This window comes from Cyphellophora attinorum (assembly GCF_001299255.1).
Source record: "Cyphellophora attinorum strain CBS 131958 chromosome Unknown Contig1, whole genome shotgun sequence".
In the NCBI taxonomy this organism is placed as follows: Eukaryota; Fungi; Ascomycota; class Eurotiomycetes; order Chaetothyriales; family Cyphellophoraceae; genus Cyphellophora; species Cyphellophora attinorum.
Genome location: NW_017253229.1, coordinates 1,918,077 through 1,935,678, shown reverse-complemented (window position 1 = coordinate 1,935,678; position 17,602 = coordinate 1,918,077). Strand labels below are relative to the sequence as shown.

Genomic DNA, 17,602 nt, shown 5'->3' with positions numbered 1-17,602 from the left:
GGGTGGGGAGGGAGAGGAAGATGGAGAGGGGGGTGGGGAGGAGTGATTTTTGGGCGTTTTTACGCGTTTTTGTAGGTAGTTTATGTAGTTTTATGTAGTGTAATTCCAAGATTGTACCAAATTTGCTAGTGTTTTGGAACTCGCGAACATGAACAGAAATCGCGAGCGAAATCCAGATCATGCTGAAACAGAAACAGAAACCACCTGCGCAGAAATCGCCTATGCTGGAACAGAAACAGAAACCACACGAGCAGAACCATCTTTGCTGGAGCACGAACAGAAATCATGCAGAAACGAAAAGCAGAATCTTGTCTATGGTGTACAAAGTGACGCTCAAATGAGGCCCATCTCAAGCCTGCGGATTTGACGGTAATAGATTTTCATACCCTCAGCGCCCTCCCTGGCTGGAAAATCCACGAAATTTGTTCCTACAATCTGACGATCAAGTGACGCTCATCTCAAAAGTTCGGGCGTAATATCACATTCTGTTCCACACCATTAGAGTCCTCCTGGCAGGTAAGCTCACGATTCATCGGTCCTTCTGTCGGACACCCAAGTGCTCCTCGTTTGCAGCTTGGTTTTCGACTGCCAACATGTTTTGGCACCCTCAGCGTCCTCCCCAGCCAAGGAAACCCACATGCAACTTGTACACGATATGACGCTCAGGTGAGGCTCGCCTCGAAACTGCGATCCCATCATCGCCATCCATTGCAGACCCTCGGAGCCCTACCTAGCCCGGTAATCTAACTCAGACCCTCAGAGTCCTCCTTGACTCGACCTGCCCGAATCTTGGTCTATACCAGTGGACGCTTAAGTGAGCCTCATCTCAAGACTTTGACCGCAACAGCACATTTCGTCTCGGTATCCCCAGAGTCCTCCCCAGCCTCAGATCCATTACAGTCTCTTGTCAGCATCTGAGGCTTAGGTGAGGCTCATTTTATGATCCGGCTCGACCGGCGAGATGATCTTGATGCCAGAGCGCCCTCTCAGCCTTGGTAGTTCCCGATGGATCACTCCCGTGACATTGGGTGATGCGTTGTTGAAGTACGAACACAAAGCAGCATCCGACGGCACGGGAACACAAATCGTACGATCAGAAACACCTGCTGTATGCTGAAGCACGAAGAAGCCACATGCTGGAACGGGGATTGAACTGACTTCTCCCGGTTTCTGTATGCTGATCCTACGTGGAGGCCTTCACACACCTTCCCTTCACAAACACCTCGACAATATTACGATCATCGCCTGAGACCAGGAACTTCTCCCAGATCGACCTCCACGACTCATCTGTTTCGACCGGCGTCATGACTCCATTTGCCTCGCTCACGACTTCGCCTTCCTTACTGAGAACCTCATTCGGCCGCACGATTAACGCGTCAAACTCTCTCCCGACCTCGAACTTGCCGACTGTATCACCCAAACCCACGACTCGCGCACCACCTAACGTAGCTAGGTAGAAAACCTCGTCTGGACTCAACGCTTTCTCGACTCCGCCGCTCTGCACTTCTCTGGCATTGCTCACCACAATCGCCATACGTATCGCGTCTAGGATACTGCTGCTCCAACCACCGCCGGAATCGGTACCCAGTCCGACCTTGATTCCCTTGTCCAGGAATGTGCGGATCGGTGCGGCCATGAATCCTCCGCCCACACTTGTATTTGCTATCGGGCAGTGGGCTATCCCGCATTCGAGGCGTTTCAGGGTGGCCATCTCGCCGGTTCCGTCATCAGGTGACATGACCGTGCAGTGAGCGAGGATGGTGCGTGGGCCGAGGAGGTTGAAGTGTTCGTAGAGTTGTGCTTCGGTGCTGAATTCTGGGAAGAGGGAAAGGGTGGCGTCGACTTCTTGTTGGGCTTCGTTGAAGTGCGTTTGGATTGCTAGAGAAGGATCTGATGTGGCTAGGTCGCCCAGGCCGGACAGGAGAGGTGCAGTGCAGGAGATGGCGAAGCGCGGAGTAAGGACTGGACGTACCATGCTGCCTATCGGATCGATATGGCGGATGTGCTCGATGCAAGCCTTTGTTTCCGCCAGGGAGGCTTCGACGGAGGGCTCGATGTAGGTGGGTGGGGAGTTACGGTCCATATTGCACTTTCCGACGAGGGCACGCTGGCCTTGGGCGAGGCATGCTTCGGCGAGATGGCGGGTGGCTGGACCGTGAAGAGACGAATAGTAGGATGCACAGGTTATGCCTTGCTTCAGGAAAGCGGAGACGGCGCGGGCGTAAAGGCGTTGTGCGTATACGGGGTCGGCAAAGCGGGCTTCGTTGGGAAAGGTCATGGCGGAGAGCCAGTCAAGGATGTGCATTCCTTGGCCAAGGCCTCGCTGGAGATACTGTGGTGCATGGTTGTGTGTGTCGACGAAGCCGGGGATCAGGAAGGATGGGAAGGTGATGTAGCGGACGGATGGTGCTGGGAAGGATGGGTCGAGGTGGGCGAGCGTGCTGGGAACTTCGTGGGCAGATATGGGTCGTATGCAGTTCGTGATCTTGCCTTGTTGGTCTACGGTGATCAGCGTGTTCTCGAGGATTTCGATTGAGCTGACTGATGAGCTGTGGATTGCGGTGCCATGGAAGGCCAGGGAAATCCGTGGGCTGGTCATATTGGCCGTAGTCAATGCCGTTCAAGATGGATGGCGAATTGAAGCCCGGAAGTTAGACACTGGTCACGATGAATGAGTTGCTGTCATTTAAATGTTCAGTTTCAGCATAATTGGTGCAGTTTTAGAGCAGTCTTGTTGAAGGCATGAATCGGGTCGATGCCGCGACTGCCACTGGCACGGATTGGAGAAGAAATTGAAGCAGCAACTGCCACGCTCTAGACTGTTTGCATCGCATCAAGCGCACTCTCACCTGTTGCGACCTCACCGTCGAAGCGCCTGACACTTGCACGTCGTACTTCGTACGCAGATGATGCCTTGTTGATGATCGTCGTTCAGAAGGACTCAGATTCTATTGGCTAAGGACTAGTCCACGGGCTCCGATACGATACCCGAGCCAGGGCGCCGCATAATTTGGGTCGGAGTCCGGTGCCTTATCAGAAGCCACTGACATTCCGCTACATGCTACCACGGTCTTGGAGTTGTGAAAGAGGCAGGACGTGGAGATGTACTTATTGCAGGCACGCATGACCGAGTCACGGTCCTGCGGATCAGCAAATGGCTGTTCTGCTGGGAACACGAGTATAGGTCGATTTGCTGAATACTGGAGAACGAGATTTATTTTTTTGGTTGGGGAGACCAGCGAGGGGCAAATCGGATATTCTTAAATATATGATCGACTAAGCCCAACACAGGTGTTTGGGGGCTCCAGTCGGCCGCTATAGGAACGTCATTGTTGCTCGGCTCAGGGCGAGTTCGAGTTGGGGATGCTGAGCTGCAGGGTTCCTGACGCGGGCGTGCCCAAAAAAGATATTCAACAAGCACGATGCACAACAGTTGCGCCGCAGTCATCGGGCCGGACATCGATTGGATGTACCACAATCCAACATACCGGCGACACTCTCCTTGTCGCTCAGTCTGGGGCCGGCCATTCATGCGTGTGCTTCGGAAGGTGTAGGTGTCGACGAGGCAATCAAATCCATCGTAGGGTGGGTAACGCGGATCTCGTCGACAGGATACTAGTAACTAGATTGATCGCTGTAACAAAATACTCAACTTCACCAGCATCATCTCCTCCTCGATTTCCCCGTTGCACATAGACTTTTACATTCTCCTCACCTTTCCACCCTCTGATATTACCTGCTATAGACAGACACACTTGTCTATTCCTTCCTCACAGCGACACAGTGTTGAAGTGGTTCACTCCTTCCATCTTACTTCTCCCGGTCATTGAACGGCAGGGGCTTCGGTTTTGTTGGCGCACTCCGATCCCCTTTTTCACGACCACAACATTCCTCGCAACCTGATCCTGAGCCCACGATCAAGTTGGTGCTCAGCAGGTCAATCTGGCGAACCGCCGTCTTTCTTCGTCCGATCATTGGGAAATAGTACCCAGCATGGCTCCTCCCGCGGTCAACGGTGTCAACGGCACCAAGGCCAATGGGACACAGTCCTCCTGGCAGTCCCGCCATAATCTGCACTCGAATTCGCCGCACTTCATTGGCGGCAACCAGCTCGAGAAGGCTCCTCCGAGCAAGGTCAAGGACTTTGTGCAGAACAGCGATGGTCACTCCGTCATCACATCCGTGCGTCCTCCTGAGCCAGTATGAAGAATGTTGGAGAAACTGATATCTTGCAGGTCCTCATTGCGAACAACGGTATTGCAGCAGTCAAGGAAATCAGATCAGTACGAAAATGGGCCTACGAGACGTTCGGCGACGAGAAGGCCATCCAGTTCACTGTGATGGCCACCCCAGAAGATTTGGCCGCAAACGCCGACTACATCCGTATGGCTGATCAATACGTCGAGGTAGGTCCAGAACGCGGTAACAAGGCTCCAAACGAGACGAGAAACTGACAACGGACAGGTCCCGGGAGGTACCAATAACAACAACTATGCCAACGTTGAACTCATCGTCGATATTGCCGAGCGCATGAACGTACACGCCGTCTGGGCCGGCTGGGGCCACGCTTCCGAGAATCCCAAGCTCCCCGAGTCCCTCGCAGCTTCGCCGAAGAAGATCATATTTATCGGACCTCCTGGGTCTGCTATGCGGTCCCTGGGTGACAAGATTTCCTCCACAATCGTCGCACAGCATGCTCGCGTGCCCTGCATTCCTTGGTCTGGCGAGGGCGTTGACGAAGTCGAAGTTGACAAGGATGGCATTGTCACAGTCAGAGATGATATATACGACAAGGGCTGCGTCCACTCACCCGAAGAAGGTCTTGCGGCTGCTAAGAAGATTGGCTTCCCAGTCATGGTGAAGGCGTCTGAGGGTGGTGGCGGCAAGGGTATCCGAAAAGTCGAGAACGAGTCCGAGTTCACCTCCCTGTATAACGCGGCCGCAAGCGAAATTCCCGGCTCGCCCATCTTCATCATGAAGCTTGCTGGAAATGCCAGGCATTTGGAAGTACAGCTTCTGGCCGATCAGTACGGCAACAACATCTCCTTGTTCGGTCGAGACTGCTCGGTTCAGCGAAGACATCAGAAAATTATTGAAGAGGCGCCGGTCACAATCGCGAAGCAGGATACATTCCACAACATGGAAGCTGCTGCTGTGCGGCTCGGTCAGCTGGTCGGCTACGTCTCTGCTGGTACGGTCGAATACCTGTACTCGCATTCGGACGACAAGTTCTACTTCCTCGAGCTCAATCCGCGTCTCCAGGTCGAGCATCCTACGACTGAGATGGTCAGCGGTGTCAATCTGCCAGCTGCTCAGCTACAGGTTGCTATGGGTATTCCTCTGCATCGCATCCGTGACATTCGCTTGTTGTACGGAGTCGATCCTCACACCCAGACCGAAATCGATTTCCACTTCACAAAGGAAAGCAGCTTCAAGACCCAGCGTCGGCCGCAGCCCAAGGGCCATACGACAGCCTGCCGTATCACTTCTGAGGATCCTGGTGAGGGCTTCAAGCCATCCAGCGGTACTATGCACGACCTCAATTTCAGGTCAAGCTCCAACGTCTGGGGTTACTTCTCCGTCTCTTCAGCGTCCAGCATCCACAGCTTCTCGGATTCTCAATTTGGTCATATTTTCGCGTACGGTGAGAACCGAGCTGCGTCACGGAAACACATGGTCGTTGCGCTTAAAGAGTTGAACATTCGAGGTGATTTCCGAACCACTGTCGAATATTTGATCAAGCTCTTGGAGACTCCCGCCTTTGAGGACAACACTATCACCACAGCTTGGCTAGATCAGTTGATCACGAACAAGCTGACTGCGGAGCGACCAGACCCGATGCTGGCTGTCTTGGCGGGTGCTGTCACCAAGGCTCACCTTGCTAGCGAAGCTTGTATCGCGGAGTACCGCAAAGGGCTGGAGAAGGGTCAGGTGCCATCAAAGGACGTTCTGCGAACCGTCTTTCCTGTCGACTTCATTTATGAAGGACACAGGTATAAGTTCACGGCCACCCGCTCTAGCCTTGACAGCTACCACATGTTCATCAACGGATCCAAGTGCTCAGTGGGTGTTCGTGCTTTGGCTGATGGGGGTCTCCTCATGCTTCTGGCTGGAAAATCGCACTCTCTGTACTGGAAGGAAGAGGCGACAGCCATTCGCATCAGCGTGGACAGCAAGACCTGCTTGTTGGAGCAGGAGAACGATCCAACTCAGCTGCGTACGCCATCTCCTGGCAAGCTGGTCAAGTTCACCATCGAGAATGGCGAGCACATCAAGGCGGGTCAAGCATTCGCCGAAGTTGAGGTCATGAAGATGTACATGCCCTTGATTGCTCAAGAAGATGGTATTGTGCAATTCATCAAGCAACCAGGAGCTACTCTCGAGGCTGGCGACATTCTTGGCATACTCGCCCTGGACGACCCATCCCGAGTCAAGACGGCTCAAAACTTCACTGGCCAGCTGCCAGATCTCGGACCTCCTCAGATTGTCGGCAACAAGCCACCCCAGCGATTTGCTTTGCTGCACAGCATCCTACAGAACATTCTTCTTGGCTTCGATAACCAGGTTCTCATGGCTGCGACCTTGAAGGAGATCATCAAAGTTCTCCGTGATCCGGAGCTTCCCTATGGCGAGTGGCAGGCCCAGTCATCGGCTCTGCATTCGCGAACGCCTCAGAAGCTGGACTCACTCATCGGCCAGATCGTTGACCGCGCTCACTCGAGAAAGACTGAGTTCCCTGCCAAGCAGCTGCTCAAGACCATCAACAAGTTCTGCGAGGACAACCTGTCTCGTGCGGAGACTTCTGCTCTCAAGACTACTCTGGCACCTTTGATCTCGATTTGCGACAAGTACGCGGATGGCCTCAAGGTCCACGAATACTCAGTCTTCACTGGGCTGCTCGATCAGTACTGGCAAGTTGAGAAGCTCTTCTCATCAGGTACTCTCCGAGACGAGGACGTCATCCTGAAGCTTCGTGAAGAGCACAAGGACGATCCGTTGGCTGTGGTCCACACTGTACTGTCTCACACCAAGGTGCAGTCCAAGAACAACCTCATTGTGGCTATCCTTGACCTCTACCGACCAAATCAGCCAGGTGTCGGTAATGTGGGCAAGTACTTCAAGCCATCCCTGAAGCGATTGACCGAGCTCTCGGCCCGTTCGACAGCGAAGGTTACCATCAAAGCTCGAGAGGCATTGGTCCAGGCCGCTCTGCCATCATTGGAGGAGCGATCGTCCAGATGGAGCACATCCTCAAATCATCCGTCATCGACTCGAAGTATGGCGAGAGTGGTTGGGATCATCGAGATCCAGATCTTGACGTGCTCAGAGAGGTTGTCGATTCACCACACACTGTCTTCGATGTGCTACCACTGTTCTTTGCACACCAAGATCCGTGGGTTGCTTTGGCGGCGTTGGAGACGTACATCCGCCGCGCCTACCGTGCATACACCGTCAAAGAAGTTACTCACCACAACGAGGGCGAGACACCCTACTTCTTCTCCTGGGATTTCGTCCTGAGGAAAGTCGGTCAGTCCGAATTTGGCTTGCCTCTGGCGTCGTCCTACCCATCAGCGCCTTCCACGCCATCTCAGCGCGACAACCCGTTCAAACGAATCACATCCGTTAGCGACCTGTCGTATCTGAATAAGCTGTCCGCAGATGAAGAGCCAACTCGCAAGGGTGTCATTGTACCTGCCTGTACCTTGACGAAGCTGACGAGGCAATTGCTCGTGCACTTGAGGTCTTCCCCAAGTCAGCCGCTCAATCGAAGAGCAAGGGTCTCATGCCAAGCCTTGAAGGTGCACGCAAGCCCCAAAAGCCTGTGGACGAGGATGATCTCACTGGTGTTCTCAACGTTGCCATCAAAGACATTGAAGATGCCAGCGATGACGAGATCCTCCAGAAATGCCGACAGCTTGTCGAAGAGGCCAAGTCGGAGCTGGTCGCCCGCAATGTGCGCCGTATCACATTCATCTGTGGCCACAAGAACGGGAGCTATCCGGACTACTACACCTTCCGTGGGCCCACTTATGAAGAAGATGAGACCATCCGCCACAATGAGCCTGCGCTTGCCTTCCAGCTTGAGCTTGGACGTCTCTCGAAGTTCAAGATCAAGCCCGTTTTTACCGAGAATCGGAACATTCACGTGTATGAGGCCATCGGCAAGAGCAACGAAAGTGACAAGGCTGTCGACAAGCGCTACTTCACCCGTGCCGTTGTTCGTCCAGGCCGCTTGAAGGATGAGATCCCAACTGCTGACCAACTGATCTCGGAGACCGACCGTCTGGTCAACGACATTTGTGATGCACTTGAGATCATTGGCAACAACAACTCTGATCTCAACCATATCTTCATCAACTTCACACCAGTCTTCCCACTCGTACCAAGAGATGTTGAAGAAGCACTGGCTGGGTTCTTGGAGCGCTTCGGTCGCAGACTCTGGCGCCTTCGCGTCACTCACGCTGAGATTCGCATTCTGTGTACAGATCCCGAATCGAGCCTGCCTTATCCTCTCCGTGTCATCATTACAAACACATCCGGCTTTGTCGTTGATGTCGAGACCTACGTTGAGAAGAAATCACGGAGTGGCGAATGGATCTTCGAGAGCATTGGCGGTACCAAGAAGATTGGTTCCATGCACCTACTGCCAGTCTCAACGCCATACTCTACGAAGGAGTGGCTGCAGCCGAAGCGTTATAAGGCTCATCTTATGGTACTCAATATGTCTACGATTTTCCTGAGCTGTTCAGGCAAGCTATCGCTAACAGCTGGTCTGCCGCACTTGCTGGCACGCCTTCGCTGTCAGAGACTCGACCTGAGCTTGGCAACTGCATTGAGTATCAGGAACTCGTCCTCGACACAGAAGTTGATGGACTCATTGAGGTCGCTCGCCCTCCTGGGCTGAACAACTGCGGTATGGTCGGCTGGATCATCACTGCTAAGACGCCCGAGTATCCTCGTGGTCGACGGATCATTATTGTCGCAAACGATATCACCTACCAAATTGGTTCATTCGGCCCTCAGGAGGATCGCTTTTTCAACAAATGTACAGAGCTGGCTCGCAAGCTTGGTATCCCTCGCATCTACTTGTCGGCCAACTCCGGTGCTCGCATTGGCATGGCTGATGAGCTCATCCCTCACTTCTCTGTCGCCTGGAATGATCCTGGAAACCAGGGGGCTGGCTTCAAGTATCTCTATCTCACTCCCGAGAAGCGTGAGGCACTCAGTGAAAAGGATGTGATCACCGAGGAGATTATTGATGATGGTGAGACCCGCCATCGCATCACGACCGTCGTCGGTGCTAAGGACGGTCTTGGTGTTGAGTGTCTACGCGGTTCGGGTCTCATCGCTGGTGCGACTGCGAAGGCTTACGAGGACATCTTCACCTTGACTCTCGTCACCTGTCGCTCAGTCGGTATCGGTGCCTACCTGGTTCGGCTTGGTCAGCGTGCCATCCAGATCGAGGGCCAGCCAATCATCCTCACTGGTGCGCCCGCCATCAACAAGCTCCTCGGCCGCGAGGTTTATACCTCAAACTTGCAGCTCGGTGGCACACAGGTCATGTACAAGAACGGTGTGTCTCACATGACTGCAGATGACGACTTTCAGGGTGTGCAAAAAATCGTTGACTGGCTTTCATTCATTCCGGACAAGAAGGGACAACCGGTTCCCATCAGTCCTTCGGTCGATGTGTGGGATCGTGATATCTCCTTCTACCCTACAAGCAAGACTTACGACGTCCGTCACCTCATCGCTGGTCAACAGACTGATGAGGCTTCTTGTCCGGTCTCTTCGACAAGGACTCCTTCCAGGAGGCTCTTGGCGGTTGGGCCCGAACCGTCGTCGTTGGTCGTGCTCGCCTTGGCGGCATCCCCATGGGTGTTATTGCTGTCGAGACTCGATCTGTTGAGAACGTTTCGCCAGCTGATGCTGCCAATCCAGACTCCATCGAGCAGGTGACCCAAGAAGCCGGTGGCGTCTGGTACCCCAACTCTGCTTTCAAGACCGCACAGGCACTCAAGGACTTCAACTACGGTGAGCAACTGCCTGTGATGATCCTCGCCAACTGGCGTGGTTTCTCTGGTGGTCAGCGCGACATGTACAATGAGGTCTTGAAGTACGGTTCGTACATCGTCGACGCTCTCGTGAAGTACGAGCAGCCAGTCTTTGTCTACATTCCACCTTTTGGAGAACTTCGTGGTGGATCATGGGTAAGTCTTGCAATTCTTGTCATCATGTTGTACTTACTGACTGTTCCCAGGTCGTTGTTGACCCAACCATCAATCCCGAAATGATGGAAATGTACGCCGACGAAGATTCCCGTGGCGGTGTCCTCGAGCCAGAGGGCATCGTCGGCATCAAATACCGCCGCGAGAAGCAGCTCGAAACAATGGCTCGCCTCGACGAGCAATACGCATCCCTCCGTCAACAACTCTCCGCCAAGGGCCTCACTTCCGAGCAGCAGACCGACATCAAGACCAAGATGAACGAGCGCGAGAAACTCTTGGGTCCGGTCTACCAACAAATCGCTCTCCAATTCGCCGACCTGCACGATCGTGCGGGCCGCATGGAAGCTAAAGGCACAATCCGCATGCCGCTGAAATGGCTGAACGCGCGTCGCTTCTTCTACTGGCGTCTGCGCCGCAGATTGTCTGAGGAAGTCGTCCTCCGCCGCCTCGCCGCCTCTGCTGCTGCGGGTGGCGCACCTGTCCAGCCACAGTCGCCCGCGTCAGTCGCTCAACGCGAGCAACATCTTGCTATGTTGCGGACGTGGTCGGGACTGTTAGATGTGGAGTTTGATAGGGATGATAAGAAGGTTGCCGAGTACTACGAGGCAAACCGGAAGGAGGTGCATGCCAAGATTGATGCGGTCAAGACGGATGCAGTGAGCAAGAAGGTGGCGGATCTGTTGATGAGTAATAAGGATGGCGGATTGAGGGGGGTCAAGGATGTGTTGAGTCTGGTGCCGACTGGGGAGAGGGAGGGATTGATCAAGTATTTGTTGGGGAACTGAGTGGTGGGTGGCATTTGTTTGATTGATGATCATGGGGAGCGAGCGGGCGTTCTTTGATCATTGCATGTCTCAGTCCACCAATTTCGACGAATGGCTATTTGGAAGAGGGAAAGATGGGACAGTTTAGATTGTCGCCGACTCAGGGAGCGTGAGGCAGGAGCGCCAACCCTGCTGAAGGTGAACTGAGTCAGGCTTTCAGATATGTATACCATCTGATCAACTTCCCTCGAATCTCAGTCCTATTGTCCCTCGATATTATTCCCCGGGAGTGTCCCTACATACAACCGCAGAAAGCCCTTGAGTTACAGCGGATATTGATGTGAAGGACGGAGGGTTCTGGACATGGCCGTGGCAAACCAAATCCAGGACGCACAAGCAAAAGGTAGTCAGCCGGTCTGTTCAAAAAGGACTCTGTCATCCGGTTCGACGACAGAGCTGTTGTCATCCGGTCTTGTCAACACAGCCCCCGTCAACTGGCTCCACGGAAGTTGGTCTTCGTCAAGGGCCGGAAGCTGTCGTTGCGGAAAACTACACCAGCGGCAAGAAGAGGAGGTGCGACGGAGTGGAGCAAGCTTCGAGCAGATCAGGGCAGGTTGGGTTCTTGGAGAGTGTGGAAAACCGTTCGGCGAGGTGCGTGACCAGACCGGATGACGACTATATTTGTGGCGGTACCTGCCTCCCTGAAACCTCAAGTGGTAGGAAGGTGCGTGCATGCTGACTTCCCTGTTTGAGATGCACTGTACTTGCAATCCGTTCGTCGCGAACATAGGAATTCGCAGTCTGGTGTCCGACTTTTCGTCAGTTCTGCCTGCCGTGGGACTTGAACGGCGCTATGGTCAGAATTGGAAATAGATCTAGATCGCCAAGCATATACTTCGTATGATATCTTCTTTCCTCTAGCTGCACTATTGCGCCAGGGAAAAGGGTAGCCGCCTGGCTCAGTTAGGCTGCACACATAGCATTTTTCCATTCCAATCACTGGCTCCACGAGGTGTCCAATATCATGGCTGACCTGAGAAAAATCAACGTGCCTCGCTCATGACAGCTCTCTTGCAAACATAGCCTAATGGTCCGGCTTTGCGTGCCTGATAGACAACGGCTATCTGACCCCGAGCTTGAGGCTCAAGCTTGGATTCCGAGGTCCAACCTGCCTCGACAGCGCATCACAGACCCAAGATTCCATGCGCAGATCGACCAGATTCGCCATCGCCGGAACGAGGGTGTGTAGGAGGACGAGCATGTACCATCATGCACGGGAGGCAAGACACTGCATTGGATTCTCTAGCATGCAGCCACGTGAAAAAAGATCCGGTTGGTTGCTGCTCGATGATCTGTCACGACGTCTCGACCTGTTGGTTGGTGGAACCGAGGTTGTGAGATGAATGGCTCGAGTACCGTGTCGCCAGCAGCAGAGCAGAGTGTGGTCACATATAGATAGCAGCCACTTGACCGTGCATCCAACTAGTCCCTTCCCTTTTGGCTTGATCTAAGCCGACACACTTGACGCATATGGCAAGCGCTATCGTATGGCAGGATTCGGAGCAGTGCTCCTGCCGGTTCCCGGCAGGTAAGAAGTCTGCTGCCATCGCGGCATTGACGGGGTGCCTGCCGTTGGATTTCTGCTGGCTGATTTCTTAGAGCACGGAAGGTGCGAGACCGCATAGTCATTTCCCGTTTCCGAGATGAACAATATTCCAGGATGGTCGCAACCATGCTAGAAGAATATGCGACTTTTGTGCAGCCGCACCTGGAGATCGTAATGAGTTCTGAGCGTCTTTCGCTGTACACGTACATAATCTACATTGCTGAGAGCGATTCCTCTTGGACCTCAACGCGAAGAGTATCAGGCTGGGATAAGATGTGCGTCCCCCAGATCGGACGTTATTGCTCAACAAGCATATTTTTGACCCGCGTCCAGTACCTCGGGTGAACCTTGGCCTCGATTTCCTCCTTGGCTAGCCATGCAAAATCCTCATAGGCCTTGGTAGGTTGGTCCACATCGGCCTGTCCCGCGAAAATGCGAGTCTTAATGAAGAACGTCTTCTCGCCCACTGTAGGTGCTATCTCGTGGACTGACGGTATTTCAGATGGAGGTTTCGAAGTGCTTTTCTCCGGCGTTGCCGTCTCCGGAGTGCTGTATTGCAGGTTGTAGTATCCGACCGGATGTCGAGCGACCTGCCAAGTGTTCATATTTGGTCCACATGTCTCGTCAAGGACTCTTTTTGCCGCCTGTATTGATCAGCATCGAGACCGCGAGCCAGTAATTTTGTATGCACTTACCTCAGCTATGCCCTCCCTCTCAGCCAGCGCACCACTTGGAAATATCCAGTTGTCGCGCTTCCCGTCCCGGCCCTTCTCCTTCACAAGCAGGTACAAAGTCCTGCTCAGGCTCCTCTCCAGACTCCGCACATCATTCGCCTCGTCCGCATCCGTCACTCGGCGTAGACCTGCCGTTTCTTCCAGTCCAGACTGCGCGGCGAACTCTGTCCCTCTCCCCTCCTCTTCGACCAACACCTTCATGGTCGTGTCGGCATCTGCGGTTCTGTCGCCCACAAGAACTTCATCATTCCAGCTGTCGTCCTTATATGCATTGTAGTTCCCAATATCTCGCCCAGCAGTTCCGCTACGCTCTGCTTTCTTCTTTCGCCAGTGCTCGAAACCGGGCGAGCCGCGCTTGTAGTAGAAGTATTGTGTGAATGGTAGTACAGTCCTTTCGTTCAGACGTCGTTGGTACAGATAGTATGCTTTTTCGAATGGGTGAGGATCGGCTGTAATTAGAGGTGCTCGACTAAGGAGAACGCCGGCTTTGACCACATATCTTGGTTGCGTTGCTATATCAGCTTGAGGTTGATCTGGCGTGACTTGTGATACAGGCGGAGGTTCGATTGTTGCTTCCGCTACAGCTGCCGAAGCGTAACTACGTTTGGCGATCGTCTGTCGGCATGACCTGCATACAGGTCTCGTTGGGCTAAAGGGCGCTGGGCATCGATCTGCTATCGAAAGGCTCGGAGTTCGTCTGGCTACACCTGCGGATGCTAGAACGCGCTCGAGACCTCGCGATCGGGGTGCCATGGTCTGTGCAAGAGAGGAGACTGACTATGAGGCAGACTTGATGGACATTTGACATTCGCTTGGTCCAAAAAAGTTGTTCTCAAAGAGGTTTAGCTTGATATGCAGCCTTACCACACGTCAAAAATCGATTTCGTTGTTGCTTCCTCGTGTATGCCATCGTCTTTTCTTGAATGGCTGCGAGCCACTACATGCGACTGCTGATGCAGCGTGGCAGGAGCCACATTCATGATACATCGATGACTTACTGCCTTCGATGCAGACAGCGAGTATCTGACCGCAACCTGCTGCCGTACTTGCTTCCGGTACGCAGCACAGCTCTTTCGTGCTCTCTACGTTTACGGCATCTCCTTATCATCAAACGCTTTCTCTCTCACAGCATTTTGATCATTTATACGATGCCAGATTGAACGAGGGAATCTTTTTCGCTAGGTGGACCTATGGCAATATTGTGCTAGTTCTCTTAGATAGTAATTCCACACAATGCCAATACTGTTGGTACTTGCTGATGCAAAGCAGCAAGTCCGCTGCATGCCACGATCCTTCGATCATCAATTTCTTTCGACGCAGCAGTGGCCTGCCTTGGAATGCTCCTTCCGGACTTTGCGCTGATTGATGAGGAGCAGTCCCATACATGGGTGTTGTTAGGCGTTGGCCCATTATCACAACTCATCGTGATGACCTTCCCAAGGTCCCCATCTTTGTGCCTCACACGCAGCGCCGATGACAGCGACTTGCTGATAGCTGGTAGCCGGATCCTTGATCTTGTCTGCAAGTGACGGTACCGCAGAGCTGATAGCTAGCTTCAGCTCGTGAGCCAGGGTATCCGATATCTGCCCTGCTAGCAAGACGGCCGAGGTCTTCGAGTCAGCGACTTCGCTGACTGCTCTTGAAAACTCTTGCCCGACCCCTTGCACCACCACAGGAGATCCACAGATCACTCCATCATGGTCCGAGACCCAACACGAGTTGATAGCGATCTTTCCAAACGATACCTCCACGACAAGCACTTCCTCATCTCTGTTCTCCGGAACGTCCCTCCCAACATTCCGTGCGCGGAAACAGTGATCCTCGGGGTATGTGTAGCTAGGCAGAATGTGGGAAGACCGCACGATAGCGTAGGCAAAGTCCTCGTACGTATGCTCTGGTAGGATGTTCTTGTCGGTCTCCTCAGCTATCATGTTGACGATGTACCACCTCAGGCCGCGTGATCTGGACGGAATGGAGATGATTCCGATCTTTGCTTCCGTCCCAGCATGCTCTGCGCCGGCCGCGACAGCCCGTTGTAGAATTTCTGACAGCATCAGACGGATGGAATTAGGAAACCGAGTCTCATATTCGTCATCAGGTCTGCGGATCAGGTCAGCTGTGGTCGGAAGTCACGCCATTGATCGCTCTGCTAACCTTGGATATGGTTCGGATGCGAGGCGTTGTAAGTAGTCGATGTATGTGTTGTTTCCTGGAAACTCTGCCGCGATAACGGGAACGCCATTGTCGAAGTATGCCACGGATCTAGAGGTAGGTTTAGGAATTGTGAGTTGGTATGAAGGGTACCGACTTACATGATTTCCTGGCCGAGATCGATGCCGAGATGAACTGTATGAACATTAGCGAAGCTGCTTCGGATGCAGAAGAGGCCACTCACCTGGTCTTCTCGCACTGGCCGCACTTATCAGTGGGAAAAGGCAAATTGCTGCTGCGAGCAGCAATACAGTCGCTCTACGCATCATCTTGATAGTGCAAGTTTTGAGAACCAGACGTGCTTCGTTGCAATCGCGGTAAGATCAGAAACATATTTAGTCGAATATCCATCACGCGAATCAACAGCCTATACAGACAGATTCGAACCGGTTGTGTCACATTAGTTGCACGTGAAGCTTGGCTGTGCATAGATGCCACTCACTGGCCCCAAGGCCTGACTTCATCTTGCTCAAGTCACTGACCCGTTTGTGATCGATGGCTTGTGAATGACCTAGCCCTGATGGCACCCATCGCAATCGCCTTGTCCACGATGATGATGACTCCTAACGCCAACAGCTCGTGGGTATAAATCCTCGTTTCATTTCCATCGCCCACTCGCCACTTCTTATCACAGCAAAACCCACCCACCGACTCACCCAGCTCATTCCCAGTCCTCCTCATCACTCTCCTTCCCCTTCTTCTCCTTCGGACTACTCGCCACCCGACTCACCGCACCACTCACAATATCATAGCTAGCCTCACTATCCGCAACGGATTTCTCGTCGTGCGACCGGCGGGCTTGCGGCTCGGGCTGCAGTGTGCTCGTTGTTGCTTTGGGCGTGGCTTGTGGAGGTAGTGGTTGTGTGAGGGTTGTGGTTGAGGAGTTGGCGGGTGGGTTGATCGTGAGGGATGTGGGTTTCGTTACGGGTGCTGTGGAGGGCGTGTCTTCGTCGTCGGAATCCCAGCCGACTTCTTCATTCTCGTTTGCTTTCGCCGACGCTGTGTGATTGGAGACTTGGTCAGCAAAGTTGGGAGCCCGGATAACTGGTTTCCACGCAGGGAAAGATAGCACTCACCCTTCAACAACTCTCTCCTCCGCTCTTCCTGCACCTCCAGTATATGCCGTAGGAAGTAGTATCTCCTCCAAAAGTCCCCGTACTCGACCTTCTCCGGGACGAGCTGCTCCATTGTAGACCTCAACTCGGGGTACCGCTCTAGATCCTGTGCGATCGCGTCCGTCTTCGACCCAACATCAAAATCTGCCTTCCACTTCCCCCATTGCCCATCCTCGCCTGCCTCGGGATCTTCCTCGAAACCCTTGGGATTGGCGTGAATGGCGTGTAATTGTGCGTCGAGGCGCGAGGTGTGGATCACGCGTTTGCCGGCGGAGTCCTTGCTCTCGAAGAGGACCTCGCTTGATTGGTCGTCAGCAGAGGGCGCTGTGACGGCCACTGCATCGCGCAGGAAGTTGCGGATGTTGGTGCCAAAGCGTAGAAGGGCTTCGTCTGCGGCCTCTTCGGCCGCTTGCACTTGTTTCAGTCGCGTGGCGGCTTCGATGCGAAAGCGTGCGAGGAAGGTCTCCGTGTCTTCTCCTTCGGTTGTTGGGGGTTTGTCGGCCTCGCCAGTAGACGGCTCTGACGGTGCGGCGTCGGTAGCAGTAGTCTGAGCAGCAGCATCCTTCTCAGTGATACTTAGACTCCGTGTCTTGTTCGCGAGGTTCTCTTGAAGGTTGGTGAGCCCTTTGATCGCATCCGTCCGCAAGTCCCCGACTTCCTTGACCGCTTCGCTGTAGTAGCTCTGGCTCTGTTTCTGAACATTGCCCCAGAAGCCGCCCAACTTGGCACCCCAGGGCGAGTTCGAGAAGGCCTTGAATGTCTCTGAGAGCTCAGTGGACAAGTCTGGACGTGGCGAGGAAGAATCGGCTTCGGGTTTGGGTGTGGGCGCATCGGCGGTGTCTTTGGGAGGGGTGGGCGTTGCGGCACGGTCGGAGGGCGCGTAGATCTGTTCGTTGGCGTAGGCGAGATCCATTGTAGATTACTTGAAGGGAGGGTTGCAGGG

At 53.7% G+C, this 17,602-nt stretch overlaps 4 protein-coding genes across 4 annotated transcripts; 1 reads left to right on the top strand and 3 right to left on the bottom strand.

Annotated features, from left to right (window-relative positions):
• Nucleotides 1–1,183: 1,183 nt before the first annotated feature.
• Nucleotides 1,184–2,599, bottom strand: AB675_979 (Guanine deaminase; the record flags this gene model as incomplete). The annotated part of the gene is made up of 1 exon (XM_018150365.1): nucleotides 1,184–2,599. The coding sequence occupies one exon, from the start codon at nucleotides 2,597–2,599 to the stop codon at nucleotides 1,184–1,186; it is 1,416 nt and encodes a 471-aa protein (XP_018005608.1).
• A 1,394-nt stretch (nucleotides 2,600–3,993) lies between these two features.
• Nucleotides 3,994–11,014, top strand: AB675_978 (Acetyl-CoA carboxylase; the record flags this gene model as incomplete). The annotated part of the gene is made up of 8 exons (XM_018150354.1): nucleotides 3,994–4,182; nucleotides 4,236–4,406; nucleotides 4,465–7,112; nucleotides 7,166–7,688; nucleotides 7,742–8,724; nucleotides 8,769–9,738; nucleotides 9,801–10,211; nucleotides 10,262–11,014. 8 exons carry the CDS (start codon nucleotides 3,994–3,996, stop codon nucleotides 11,012–11,014), a joined length of 6,648 nt encoding a protein of 2,215 aa, XP_018005438.1.
• A 1,881-nt stretch (nucleotides 11,015–12,895) lies between these two features.
• AB675_977 (54S ribosomal protein L17, mitochondrial) lies at nucleotides 12,896–15,813 on the bottom strand (the record flags this gene model as incomplete). Its single annotated transcript, XM_018150343.1, has 6 exons — nucleotides 12,896–13,243; nucleotides 13,295–13,917; nucleotides 14,796–15,433; nucleotides 15,488–15,595; nucleotides 15,646–15,679; nucleotides 15,729–15,813. The coding sequence occupies 6 exons, from the start codon at nucleotides 15,811–15,813 to the stop codon at nucleotides 12,896–12,898; spliced, it is 1,836 nt and encodes a 611-aa protein (XP_018005527.1).
• Nucleotides 15,814–16,205: 392 nt separating this feature from the next.
• Nucleotides 16,206–17,572, bottom strand: AB675_976 (uncharacterized protein; the record flags this gene model as incomplete). Its single annotated transcript, XM_018150334.1, has 2 exons — nucleotides 16,206–16,543; nucleotides 16,621–17,572. 2 exons carry the CDS (start codon nucleotides 17,570–17,572, stop codon nucleotides 16,206–16,208), a joined length of 1,290 nt encoding a protein of 429 aa, XP_018005980.1.
• Between the last annotated feature and the right edge of the window lie 30 nt (nucleotides 17,573–17,602).